General features: G+C 37.3%; 1 protein-coding gene across 1 annotated transcript in view; it reads right to left on the bottom strand.

Annotated features, from left to right (window-relative positions):
* Nucleotides 1-24: 24 nt before the first annotated feature.
* Nucleotides 25-14,452, bottom strand: part of MTMR10 (myotubularin related protein 10) — a 41,423-nt gene continuing 26,995 nt past the window's right edge. The window contains exons 6-16 of the mRNA XM_062583414.1: nucleotides 14,006-14,096; nucleotides 11,399-11,564; nucleotides 10,865-10,952; nucleotides 10,604-10,692; nucleotides 9,500-9,630; nucleotides 9,306-9,375; nucleotides 9,045-9,115; nucleotides 7,956-8,125; nucleotides 6,479-6,649; nucleotides 5,349-5,531; nucleotides 25-4,809 (exon numbers count right to left, since the gene is read on the bottom strand). Of these exons, the coding sequence (XP_062439398.1) occupies nucleotides 4,210-4,809; nucleotides 5,349-5,531; nucleotides 6,479-6,649; nucleotides 7,956-8,125; nucleotides 9,045-9,115; nucleotides 9,306-9,375; nucleotides 9,500-9,630; nucleotides 10,604-10,692; nucleotides 10,865-10,952; nucleotides 11,399-11,564; nucleotides 14,006-14,096 (1,830 nt within the window). The 3' untranslated portion in view covers nucleotides 25-4,209. The remainder of the gene's footprint in view (nucleotides 4,810-5,348; nucleotides 5,532-6,478; nucleotides 6,650-7,955; nucleotides 8,126-9,044; nucleotides 9,116-9,305; nucleotides 9,376-9,499; nucleotides 9,631-10,603; nucleotides 10,693-10,864; nucleotides 10,953-11,398; nucleotides 11,565-14,005; nucleotides 14,097-14,452) is intronic.

The following is a 14,452-nucleotide window of genomic DNA, read 5'->3' on the forward strand; positions in this document are numbered from 1 at the left end:
GAAGTGAAAGAAAACCCCCTGAAATTCACTGTGGAAAGGTAAGAACTTTTATTTAGTCTAATTTACTTCACATTCACAACTCAGCACCAGGATTTTATATTCTTCCTGGCACTGCTACTTTACTCAATAAATCATTATCAGGCACAAAGGTTTTAGTTTCAGTTGAAGTAGTGAACTCTAAATCATTGCAGCAATAGCATTAGAAACCTACTGCCTAAAACAATTCAAGGGACAGATTTCTGTCACTTACGCTGGAGGCAAATTTAAGATTTCATCTTCTGCTTAACTGAATTTGTTAGAAATTTTTTGGTTGTAGTATTTCTTTCTGTATGACAATAAGCTAAAACCTTTGCCCACCTGCTACATCTTCATTAAAAATACAAGGCAGTTAATATCAAAGTGGTATTGCAGGCAGATGCACATTAAACACATGTGCAGGCCTGGGTATACATATACTCACAAACACACACTTTTCAATGCATTTCTGTAATGAAAGACATTTCTTCGATACATGGCAGTAAATGGTGAATAAAGTTGTACTACCATGATTACTAAGTCTACCGTAACCTCTACCTTGCAGTAACTAATGACTCTGGAGGTACACTAACAATATCAACCAGCATTTCATATCTCACCCCCCCCTTCCCCTGACATGGTTTACAGTGTAGTAAGAAAGTCACGATTATAACAGCCGGTAACAGCCAAAATAGTGCATGTTTTCAAGAAATAGCCTAAAAAAAGATAAACTCCTTTGTAGTTTTTATACTTTTGCAACATCAAAATGGCATTAACCATATCGTGTTTGGAAATGGCGAACAGAAATTAGAGAGAGAGAGAGAGAGAGAAAGAGAGAGAGAGAGAGAGAGAGAGAGAGCGCGCGCGAGCGTGTGTGTGTGTGTATGCATGTCTGCACCCTCTAAAAGGAAGTTAAAGAGATGTACTCACCCCGTAAAAATTACTTTTGAAAGCTATTAAAGATGGTTGGAGTAGTACCTACTGATGATGAGGCAACTGTGTAGAGTAGAGAATAATTACTTTAAATTTTTAGTACCTTTTTTTCAAAAGTAGATTAAAAAAAATGTAAGCTGTTTAATTTGCTTGTTCAAGGGAAAGAGAAAGTACACACACACCCATGCACGCACATGAACGCACACAGCAGTTGTCGAAATTGCTCAGAAAGCAAGGACTGAACAACCAGAAGCAAAATTTTTTTTTTTTTTTTTTTTTTTTTTTTAAAGAGAAACAGACAGGTCCCCTTCATTCCCACATCCTCTTAGCCATGAGTTACCAGTGTCCCTATTCCCTCTCCCCCCAAGCTTACCACCAGCTCAGCCTTTACTTACTTAATGTCTGTTTCCGAACTAGAAATTTTTCAGTCTGTCTGGCAAATAGATATTTGGACAGGTTTTGTTTATTTTAAAGTCATAGTATATTTCTCTGCCCTTCCCCCTCAACTCCCCATATAATATATATAAAATACAAAGACCATCTGCAGCATCTATACACATCTTAGAACTGAAATGTAAAAATTTCTGAAAATTCCTTATAAAAGATAATCCTGTTTGTTTAAATATAGTACCCTTTTTTTCTCCCAAAGGGTACTAGCCTAAGCATTATTTTTTTTTTTTATTCCACCAGCTTTCTCTCTAGGTGGAACAATTTATTTACACATTTTTTGGTACCTTTAAACCAAAAAAGTTATTCCTTTAAGGAAGAGGGAAAGAAAAAAAAGACAGTATAATTTTTAAATGTAATTTAAAAAGAAAGAAAAAGGTACCAAAAGACTATAAGCACACAGGTTGAGGTCTTTTATGTCAAGTATTAGGCCAGGGGAAGCAGTAAGCAAGTTAAAAACCACCACAAACGCAAACTAAAACATTTAAATATTGAATTAACAAGTTAGATGGCGGCTTCAGCAAGCTTGTAAATAAACAATAACAACAGTTTGTGGACCACGTAACATGCTCAGACAGTCTGCAGCATAATCAGGCAATGGAGGTGGATACCCCTTTTCTCCTCACACGGTTGACCAGAAACAATCTGGCAATATGTCATAACATGCGCCCACACACGCACACACACTCAGCTGCTTTGCATAAAACCAGGCTTGTGGGGGGTTTGCTTGGTTAAAAAGAGGAGTTGTGTTGTTTTTTTTTTTTTTTCTTTCTTTCTTTCTCTCACACCAGCTCACCTCCAAAACAAAACTGCCTACTCTCTTACCTCAGCAAACCAAACACAGTGCAAGAAAGCAGCATGCCCAGTGCCCCCAGCAGCTGTGTAGTTAGTTGTTTAGGTAATTTTCAGCCTGGGGAAACAGCCTCCTCTAAGAACTGTATTTTTTTCTAGTAGAAAGTTTGCACCTATAAGGCCACTCCAGATGCATATTCTGTAAAATAAAGTTTTTTTTCAGTCTTAGACATCCATATTATTGTCATATAGGCTGTGCTGAAGACCAGTTTGTTTTTGCACACAAACATCTCCACATCCCTGCTCACCCCTGTTTTTTTTGTTTTTTTTTTTTTTTTTAAACTCTCATACACTGGATGTTATCATTATACAGGATTTTTTTCCCCCTAGTAACTGAGTGTGGCCCCATCTCTATTTTATAAGGCTTCAGGTGCCTTAACCTGCATGTCAGACCCCAAACAGGGGCTTCTGTTGGTTCAGTTTCATGTTGGTTCAGTTTCATAGCTTTTGTGTTTTATGCAGAAATCAGATAATATGAAAAAAAAAAATACGGACTTACTATTAAGAGAAAGTACTGGACAGAGAGGCATCCTCTTGTCATTCACGCCTGCCTTAGTCTCTGACAGCAATGTACTTCTTTTACTTTTCTCCCTCCCAGCTTGCTTCTCTGTCTCTCTCATTTTTCTCCCTGTGAAACCTGAGGCTTTTTCAGGCACAGCTCCCACACGAGAGGTATCACTGAAAGGTTTTACAGTAGTGTGGAGGCTGTTGTATGAGGCAGAGGGAGGCTGTTGGATTTAATTCCCTCAGACAGTGCTATTGCACTGTCCATATTGGCTAGCTAGTAAGTAAAAAAGAAGGCACCACTAACAACAAAGCTTCCAGTCGTGTTTACAAGCGACACCAGCACGCTGCTACCAGCACACGTGGTGGATTTGGCCACTCCGAGCCTGGCCTCCTTTCTGGAACCCAGCAGGGCTCAAGTACAAATCCTGCCAAAACTGACTTCATCCTACTCTAGGATGAAGAGAGGGTCAGGGGAATCAGGAGCTGTACAGGGATATAATGCTGGGTATTTGAGGTGCTTAAATAAAGTGAGGCACTCAGACTTACAAACAAGCTTAATCTCAGAGAGCAAAACCTGGTCTCTCTTGAGCTGGCCTTCTGTTATTTCCAGAAATGTGGAGGGGGAGACGAGGGTGGAACAAGACCTTACTGTAACAATCTATTTTTAAAAGTTTTTTTTTTTTTTCAGCTGCATTAGAGTGTTCTTGCTACTGATTCTTCTCAATTAAAGGCACTTCTAAGGCTACTATAATACTATTATCTACAGTAAATGTTTTAAGGTTAACAGTGCATTGTCCTGAAGTTGATTCCAATGACCTAAAGGCAAGCTCCTGAAAAAGAGCATGAATCTGACTAATTATTACTACTGGATACATTTGGAGAGAGAAAAAATAGGGAACAAAAAAACCCTATGGATGCACACACTGCATTAACAGGTTTGTAGAGTGATCAAGTCACAGAAAGTTAGTATGTACGTATGCATATATGTACTCTTCCTAAAAAAAAAACCTGATAAAAGAGTTCCCAGATTTCTGCTGTCAATCTGTGTCCACTACACCTAAGTCTACTTTGACTCGCTAATCTCTTGACACAAGATTCACGTCTCACAATCTGAGAAAACAGTTATTTCAAACACAATCCTCACTAGTGACCACACCAAGTTTTTCTTTCAGTTAGCAAACGAAATGCTCCATCTCATATCATGAGCCAAACTCAGAATATATAAAAAGATTTAGGGACCAGAAACCAGACAAGACATGTAGATGAGAACTACTGAAGACAAAATTGTGCGATTTGAAGCATGATTCGCTTTGCTTTTAAATATTTGTGCAAAACTTACGTAGTATTTGTATATAAAATTATTACAGCTTCCAATGCCGCATTTAGCAGTGTTAACTTAGAAAAGACAACATTATCTGCTATATTCTCCCCAAACCTTTAAAGCCTCACATCATCTTAGTCTTCATTTGCAAGCGTTTCAGTGGATAGCCAGATTTTGGCACCACTTAAAAATTTGCTTAAAGGTGTTCCCAGAATGCTCCGTCTGCATAGGTTCCCTATTGGAGAAAACGGGAATGAGGAGGAGAGAAAGTCTGGAGCCCCAGAAGAGTCATTTAAACCATTTGCTCTGAAGTACATCCTGCTGTGATCCAGTTCCGAGCAGTTAACTTGCAAAGAAGGGTTGCTTTTGTATTGTCGAAGATTCCTGTTTAACATGTCTACTTCATCAGCCAGCAAAGAGACTTTATGGAAAGCAGTGATGAAGCCACCATGATTAATTTGGGCCTCGGGAACCCATCGGAAGTAGCACAGTTTCCACAGTTTTATTTGTGTTCCAGAGATATGGGGTAGAATTACGCCATGCAGATCAACAGGCTTTGCAAACCAGTCTCTGAAGTACTGTTCCATGCTGTTACTCTGACTCTCTGTTTGCTGTAAAAAATCTGGTTTCAGTTTTAGTATCAAAGAGTTTCTTCGCGGAAGGAACTCTTGCTCACTGATGATTCCATTCTTTAATGCTGGGGGGACACCTCTCAAGGTTGAGCTATAGTTTTTCTGTAGAAAATAAATACTGTTAATTTTCCAGTTTTATGCTCATTTACAACTGCAGACTTCCCTGAGATGCATCATCCAGATAAATGACATGCCTTCCAAACACTTCTGAGCTTATGGGTCACCACTGCATGGCTCACAGGGCAAACACTGGGACCACTCTGGGTGTTTAAAAATAAATACGTATATTTTCTAACTTTCTAAAACAATGACTGACTGACTCGATCAGTATTCAGTAAAAAAACTGAAGTCTCAGTAAAAAAGGAATGTCATCACTTTTCTATAGCTGAAGTAATGTAATTATTGGCAGTGAGCCCAGCCATATCACAGAATGTCCTGGGATGCAGCAATAGCGTTGCGTTCTACAACTGAGATCTTTACTTCCATAGGAATTCATTTTTTGTGTGTATTTCTTAAGCTAAGAGAAGTAACACTCATTGCTACAAAAAGGGTGTAAAACACTACATAATCGCAAGTTGTTGAGCATAACATTTTACAGCTAAGCACAGAAATGGCAATTCACACACAGACATCATCATTACCTTTGAGCGTTTGAATGTTTTGATGGCTCCATTTTGTACACACGGTGCGCTCTTCCCAATATACAAAGGGTTGTGAAAGAGCAGACGATCCCTGCTCGTGAACTGAAGAGACCAGTCCCAAACACAAGGAAATCTGAGGCCTTTCTCATCACCCAGCTGGATGTTTTTGCTTATGGCAAATTCCTGCAAGAATTGATGCATATTAAAAATTAAACAAAATAAGCTTATTCACAAATCTGAAATACAAAACAGTGCATAATTACTGGGCGAAAATAGCAGGAATATAATTTAGAGGCAGCTGTAAATTAAAGCAACGGAACAACAAGATTGTCTACTGCTGGAGAACAGAGCCATACTCTGCTTTTCATTTATGCAACACAGATGCAGGAATAATGCTTACTTAGCGGAAATGACCTTCAATTATATTAAATTATTTCTTTGTTTAGTCGTAAGAATGCAGAGGTGTATTTTGCGACTACACTAATGGTCTCTCAATACTCTATTTCTTTGTAAGGCAGTACTACCTACAACTTTAAAGGGAAGTTGTTTAACAGAACTCATTAAAATTTACTTTTAACAGCCATCATATGTTCTACACAGAATTACAGCAAACTACAGTTTTCAAAAACATGAGTGTTTGGTTTTCTAAGTATCTTTATATAAGCATTCATTGTGCATTACTGTTGTAAGCATTCATTTTGACTAACCGGTCACTAGGTATTTAATGAATTAATTTAATCAACTATATAAACAATTATGTCATATGAAGAGGTTTCAAAATTTGGCAGAACTTGAAATTCTACTTGTTGCCTGTCATTCTACTTCACCAATTCCAAAAATATGAATCTGTTTCCTAGAGAAGTACCACTACTCATGTACAAAAATAATGCTTTTCTAGGAAAAAATAAAAGAAAAGACTTTCTTCATGGACATTTAGCTAATGTCTATGCAAAGATCGCTTGAAAGGGACATTCTGATCACATTCATCTGGGAGTTGAATATTTTTCCCCAAATAGAGTGTGGTATTTTGAACAATACTAAGGAACACCATTTAGCTTAGATGATGTTATTTCCAGAATGGCAGGCTTAAGTCACTTATTTGAAAAGTAGGTGTGATGCTTCATACTCACGGTGCTTTCCTTTACTCTTTGATGGGGACAATTGAAAAGGAAAGTGCCAAACAAGGAGATACGTGCACTGTCGTACAATATGGTCAGATACATTTCAGAAAACTCGAAGGCTGCTGGGTATTGTTCTAGCAGCTGCCAAACGCAGTCGAGAAACATCAAGAACAAAGGAGACTTGAAAAAGAAACAGAGTTATTAAATTTATACAGCTTTTCCCAAGACATACCCATTTATTTGCGGTCAATGCTCTCATTAGGGTATTTAGCTATTAGCGTATCTCTGGTATGCCCCTTAACAGTGCAAACAATTTGAAGCGCAGTATTGTATTTTTCATGGTTTCATGCAACTGAAATACCTAGTATTTCTGTTTAGCCACTTTCAGGAGTAACTTTGAACTGACTTTCTCAGCATTACCTTTCCACAGCTTTCCCTTTGTGAAGCCAATCACTTCTTTCCTGGACTTTCTGTCATGTTGTGTAGGTACTGCATCATTTCCAGTTAGACCTTAAATGAGCCTTCCTCACTACTTGGCCTTATTTTCACAATCTGTACACTTCCTTCTTGTTTAAAATGACTCTGGAGTTTGTAATTCAGTCACATTTATTTCTCACTATATGTTCTAGCAGTTTCTGCAGTGGCCCATGAATGGCAAAAATATAAACTACCATTTATACAAAGCTTTAAAAATATTTTCCTCTTCCCAGTTTTATTCTTCTATATATCCTTTCCTAGGGTCAAGTTGCCTGCTACCTCTCTGTTCTCTCCCCTTTGTATTGCAGGTCCTTTTACCCCTGCACTTATTTTGTCTACCTAGTGCTCACAGGGTCATCATCACTTTATCTATTTGCTGCACTCTCTGAGAGCGCTGTTTTTCTACTTCTCTTGGGCATTGTTCCTGGAAAAGGCTCTTAACTGAGGGCCCTCTAGTAACTGTAAGATTGACTGCAAATACTGAACATCAAGTACTGCGCTACCTTCCGTTAATCTGTTTGGCAGTTGTGTAACAGTGTTCATAAAACTCCGGTGCCTCTCTATCAGATCACTGCCTTGAGAAGTTCTCCATATTAGTATGACTTGACATTCCCAGAAAAGTGGGTGAAAAGAAAAGAGATGCCATTGGTAAAACAAACCAACCAACCAGCCACACAGCCTCCACCCCTAAACACACTCTTGAACCCATTTTAATCTAAAATACGGACCGTGCTAGCATTGGTTACAGTGGGACACTTTCATGTATAATACTGTAGCAACATAAATATCCAGCAACATTTGATTTTGCCTGGTGTTTCACCGATTCTCAAATGGCTATAGAGGATAAAGAGAATTTCTCTCATCTTGGATGAAAACGCATTTTCTCTGACAGTAGCTTCATGAATTTGGAAAGGATGAAGAAACCTTTTAGCTTACATTTCTGTGTGACTAAGTGTTCAGGTTGATATTAATTGCTATTGTTATCATAGACAATTACAGTTCATTTTACCTCTTTGTCAGATCTCTTTAAGTGATTACATCTATCTAAAAACTGATATCCTGCCATGACCCATTCCTTTTGTATTAAGCTTTGAAATCCAACAATTGTTCGAAAATAGGGATCCAGCATAACTTGAATGAGAGAAGCAGCAAGACAGCTCAGGTCCCGTCCCTCTTCCTCTGTGAAAAACAGAAAATGTATGAAAAATATATACCATACACAGAATTACATCTCAAAGGGCAAAAAACCAGCAACTAGGTTTAGTGTTTTTCTCTCTCTTTCTTTTAAAGGATGCTTTTCGTTGTTGTAACTGTTCTCCCAGTTTCAAAAAAAGATAGAAGAAAAAAACAGTTTTATTTTCCTGAGACTCATACTATATTAAAGATTCCTGCAGAATCCAGCACAGCAGTGCCTATATCAAGAATCTACCCAAAACCATGACATTTACCAAGGTGTGCTGAAAAGAAGGGTGTTCGTGTTGCTGGGAAGTAGCAACATATTTTCCACCTTTGGAATGATAAAATACTTCGGGCTGATATTTTTTGGACTTTCTGTAAATAACGCTCAGAGAAAGCATGTCGTTCATCTCTCACAACACTGAAGCAGCTTTAAGAGGCTGCTATATGAGGAAAGTGTCATATATCAGCTGAACAGGTCTTGTAAAAATTACAAAATTTACAAAATTTCTAATTTATGTACCAACACATTTTTCAAAATCCTTCTATTCTGAAATATGTTTGCACACATACACAGCAAGAGCCAATGTTAGTGAAATGCTTTTGCATATGCAACCTCTGAGAAAAAAATGATATCCAGGGAATGTTAGCCTAATTAACACAATGTAATAGTTCATCCTATTGTTTTGGTTCTGCTGTATCATTATCAGCAAAAAAATGAAAAGACTCAAATATTCTTTTGGTGCTATGGACTATGCCATAGCACCAAATATATGCTTCTTCTCTAGGTCCTCAGATATCTGAAATATTTAGAAATGATGTATTTTATGTGTAAAGGTTACAATTTATTTTATCTAAATGTCTTTTAACTACTTTATCACACTTATGTTAAGAGTTACGGCATGCTGTGTGGTTATATTACCTTGCAGAATTACGGAAACATGCTTACATTCCATCACATACACAAGCTCAGCAGAATGCTTAAGAAATGATCTAGGCAAGAGAAGAAAGTGATTCAACTATTAGTATCATAGATTCACTCTCTGTATGAAAAAAATTAGGAATATCTATATTTATCTTATTTATTTATTAAAATAGATAATTCCTTAATTGATTCACTGCTTATTTACCCTAGTGAAAGATTAACACATCCCATTGCCATCATTTTAGTAATGATACAAACCTGATATACTCTAGCCAATGAGTATTTTCCAGTGAGGACAGCCACTTCTCTTCTGTTTCTTCAAAAGGCTCTGTGATAAGGAAAGCAGTAACATTGCAGAATAATTTCAGATAACTATTCTGGTTAACAAGATCTGTTTGAGTTGTTGTATTTCAGGAAAATAACCACTGTGAATGAACTACAGCCCAGCCTACCATTAACACACAGCTGTTTGAGTTTGATATGTGCAGTTTGAATTTCTTGGATGCTGGGGAGACACTTGTCCAAATCAGACTTGTAAACGTCACTTCTCTGGGGATGGCTTCGAGTTATTGCATTACAAATCCTAATTAAAAAAGGAAAAAAAAATCTGTTAGTTTATTATTGCAGAGAGGAGAAAGAGTCTTTTAAGAAATATTCCAAATTCTACAACTGTAAACAACCAAACACATGCTTGTCATTAAAAAAAAAAAAAAAAAAAAAAAATCCTAGGCTGTATTTAGGAAATATATTGCTCCTGCTACAAAGCTACTTGCTCAAATACTTGCTAATTATAAAACAGAAAAATGCAAAGGCTGGACCACTGAAACAAGTTATAGATTATATAACTCATCACTATTCATTTTTTAATTTTTCACAGGTTTTAGAAAGATTTATTTATGCTAAATAAACAGAACACATTTGAAGTATACAAACCAGTAAATCTGACAGAGATTCAAATAAGACTCAGAGGTCCAGTCTAACACATACAATGCAAGATCTTCAAAAAGTCTCCCAACAAATTGAGCACAGAAATACCAAGCTAGTGAACTACTTATGCAAGGCTCTAAATGTCTTCATCTTCCATCAAGGACAGTGAATACAAAGTATTTCACAGAAATACTGTATGCATTGTGGCACTAAATCTATAAAACTGTATTTCTGCAATACAATAAATAAATAATTCTTACTGTGTCTTGCAGAAATAAGTAAGAAATTCTCCATCAATAAAATCTACATTATACTAATATCAATGTAAGGTTAGTCCTAAACTAAGCATTTATCAGGAAATCTACCTTTCTGAAACATTTGCAGCCTAAAAATGCATAACACTTAAAGCCTGAAAAAACAGTCATTATTCCAACAAAAATGATCTTGAATAGAAATTGTCGAAATTGTGCCAGAACTGTATTCAGGACTTTTGTTTCTCAAAAGCTATCACACTGGAACATTAATAAACAAGTATGATCTCAATTATGAATTATGCTGTGTATTACGCACAATCACCTTTGGTTAATACTGTGTGTCTTGTTAGAGAATGACTTTATCCTGTTGTTTACCTTTGATCAATCCTTCTTTGTTGCAGTACATCTTTAATGTTGGCCATTCTTACAAGAGCACTCCCATTAGGGTGATTCCAGGACCATAACTTATGTGGGGAAAAAAACCAAAAGAAACAACAGAAAACAGCTTAGCATTTTTCCATGGATTTCTTTTTTTCTTTTTAATGCTGCACAAAACCAGGTTAATCTGCACATGTATCTTTAAGATAAATACTGTACAGTGACACTGAAGAGTAACGTAATAAAGACTACACTTACCGGCATTCGTCTCCCAATAAAAGAGTAAGAGTATAGCTTAAGGTCTTGATCTGCTAAGGAAGATGGGACCACAAAGTATTCTGGAAGGCTTGGGGAAAAATACAATACAAAAGGTTACTTTTTCACTAAGGATTGCAACAGCTTTTCTCTTGTTGCATTGCTGGTTCTCAGCTCTGTTAACAATGCACCAGCCCCTAATGCCTTGTTCTACATGCCTGTAGCATCTTTTATGTCATTATTGGTAGAGCTCAGATGTATTTGTTTAGAAACCTGCATGTCTCAGAGGGAAGCACAGAGGCATGAAAGCAGCAGATGCTAGATTACAAATGTTCCCAAAAATATTGTATTTCTTACAACGACAACACCTGCAGGATTTTCCGACAAAGGGCCTCTCCATAGAGCACCATGCTTAAATGATGAAGCGCACCAGTAAGTAGCATGATAGAGGAGACAGGCACATGCTGCGAGACAGGAAAAGACAGTACAATTGCCTTGGTTTTTATCACGCTTGCTTGCATTATAAGAAAAACTTACCAAGTAGATATCATATAACCTTCATTGACTGAACAAACTCTCCACTCTGAGGCACCTGTCCTTTTGATTTCTCTATCCCAATCAGAGTACGTTTCAAACAAAGGTGTCTGCTGACCACTGGCACTGCTACCACCACCTCCTGGGTCTATTCCATTCACTTTCTTTGCTAGGAAAAGAAAATTCATCAATGCATATTAAGAAAGAAGAAGAGGGGGGAAGAAAGAAAGAAGAAGAAGAGGGGGGAAGAAAGAAAGAAGAAGAAGAGGGGGGAAGAAAGAAAGAAGAAGAAGAGGGGGGAAGAAAGAAAGAAGAAGAAGAGGGGGGAAGAAAAAGAAGAAGGGGGGAAGAAAGAAAGAAGAAGAGGGGAAGAAAGAAAGAAGAAGGGGGGGGACCAAACTTTTCATCTTCCTAATTATAAGTGAGAAATTAGCATCAGGATTGACATTACCTATTTTTTATATTAAACTAGATCAGTGACTTAATGACAGCCTGGCAATACACAAAAACGTAAATGTATTTTTCCTGCTATTTCAACAGAGAAGCAATGTAAAGCTGATATATTGGGTTGCTTAGTAGAAAAAAAGCCATAATAACAGTCAGGAACAAATGTCGTCAGTCACAGGATTTCTTTCTTCAACATACCAAAGATATCCATGTTTTAAAAACACTTATGTGCTATACACTGCTTCTTAACTGAACTACCTTATGAAGCAAATAGAATAAATATTATATAATCTCAACAGCCTCTCCCTAGAAATTATTATTTAGAAAAGTTACTACATTCAAAAAAATGTAAAAAGGCAGAAAAAGTTGTATTGATAGCAAATAAAATAAATCAAAACTACCTGAAAAGGCATACTTCCTATCGTATGACAAAAAGGTGCCCTTCCATTTTGTGCCTACAGATCAAGAAGATATCCTGTTACTAATACAGAAGATGCCTTTTTCTGATCATTCTTCAGGTTCCAAGTAGGCAGCCAATTGTGTCAAATTAAATTACTTTTTTTTTTTTTTTTTTGGATACTTGGGAATAAATTTTTAGTTAAAAGTTAAATAAAATGAGACCGACCCCCCAGCTTTAGTAGGCATTTCCAAAGTTGTAAGTGTCTGTTCAAACAAGCAGAGAACAGGGTTACGGCTCACCTGTCATCTTAGTGATTATGTTTTAGTTTACACTTTATTCACTAGTTTCATTTTTCCACCAGTATTCAGACTACTACTTCTGTTTTTCAGAAGAAAACTATATTAAAATTAGAATGAAGTAGTTGTTCAAACATAGTATACAGAGAAATAGTGTAATTGCCAGAATATATCATTACACTTTTACTGTTCAATGCCAGGAAATACAATTATTAACTATGTCCTGGGGAAAAACGATGTACAAGAGCAATGCAGGCTCTTTATGGCCCCCAGGAAGCACAAGGACAATATTTTAACTTTTATTTTCAGAGCTAGCAGGGAAAGAGCTGCAAAACACAGTACTGGAATTGTAAGAGCACAGCCAGAGATCCATGCCACCTTTTACCCACCTTATGTAACTCTTTTACTAAACTTTTTTCCATATAGCAAACGGTATTTTAAGGACAGAGTAAGGGCAACTTTGTGACCAACCAACATTTTGTTTACTCTCTACTTTAACGCTTCATTGTCTACAAATTGGCTTCCTCCTTAGTACTTGAAATCCCCCCCCAAAAAATATATATGTACCTTAACTGCCCAAGTTTTACCAGGTGAGAAATTGTACGTGTAATTGTGTGTGCAATGTAATCATGTACACATTTCTTCTGCACGCATAGAGCAGTCATGTAGACACCTGCATGAAAGTACACATTTTTGGGTCCATTTGAAGGCCTGAAGTCAAGTTCCACAACATTCAAGTTTTGTAACAGGCAGATGAATGGTTTCTAATGCCAGCTGCTGAGTAATATTTGAGTACCTCTGTGGTGCTTTCTGACCTGGGAGGTTTTTTATGCTAGAACTGCTGGTTTTGAGCTGTGTATTGGCCGGGGAGCACTAAGCAGTGACCTCACAGCATTACACTAGAAATCACGTTCCAAAGGCATCTTTTTTAGGCTTACCTAACTGACAGGGTTCAGTTGGAGATTGGCCTTGAGCAGAGAGGGTGTGCTCCAACTCAGCAGGGGTGGTGGAGGTTTTGAGTGGGCAGAACTGCCTAGTAAGCCTCTAGGAAAGAAGGTATGGAGTCCCAAGTTGCACAAATCCTCCTGCAATACCACCAGAAGAGAAACTTATTCCCAACAGAAGGGCAGGTGAACAAACCTGCCTGATGGGAGATTAGCTAGGTACCTAGAGTACCAATAGAGACATACAATAGGAGGATTGAAATGTGAATTGAGAAATAAAGAGTATTCATGCTGACATTGGCAGTTTTGTTTTGCTTCAGACAGGAAAGACATTTCTTTTGATTTTGATAGTTAATGTCTATCACAATGATTGACTTACATCCAAAAATAAGAAGTTGGTGCAGGACAAGTCAATTTAATTATCCCTGGAGAAAGCCTCAAATGCTTTTTGCCATTGTTTCTGGCTAGGATTCTTACTAAAATTACAGATGACAAAACTGAAAAAAATTTTTTTCATACTTACCTGGATTATGATACATTTCCCCAACATATTCAAATGCAAAGAGGAGCTGGAGATCTGTTGGCTGAGAATAATGAGCTATTGCAAGGCACACCTAGAAAAGAAGCATTTATTATTATTTATACACATAAAAATCATTTCTATTGATTATGACAGCATGAAATACACAGTTGAAAATTCCAAAAGTTGAAACGCTATTTCGATGGTTGATTTCCATATTGAGAGGAGGGAATTATATTTAGTTAGACACACTAATATTTGATCCGAGGACATTACTGTAGTCATAGCAGGTGAGTTCTTGATCTTCTGTCAACATCGGTTACCAAGTAAGGGTGAACTAAGGTTTTGGAAAAAAGGTCAGAGTGCAACAGTCACCACTACGCACGATTCTCTGTCTAAGCAACTACTCCGAGGACTGAGAGCTGCTGAGCGGTGCAGGCGCACCCACGT

The sequence above is a fragment of the Rhea pennata genome, chromosome 10 (assembly GCF_028389875.1).
Source record: "Rhea pennata isolate bPtePen1 chromosome 10, bPtePen1.pri, whole genome shotgun sequence".
Classification (NCBI taxonomy): Eukaryota; Metazoa; Chordata; class Aves; order Rheiformes; family Rheidae; genus Rhea; species Rhea pennata.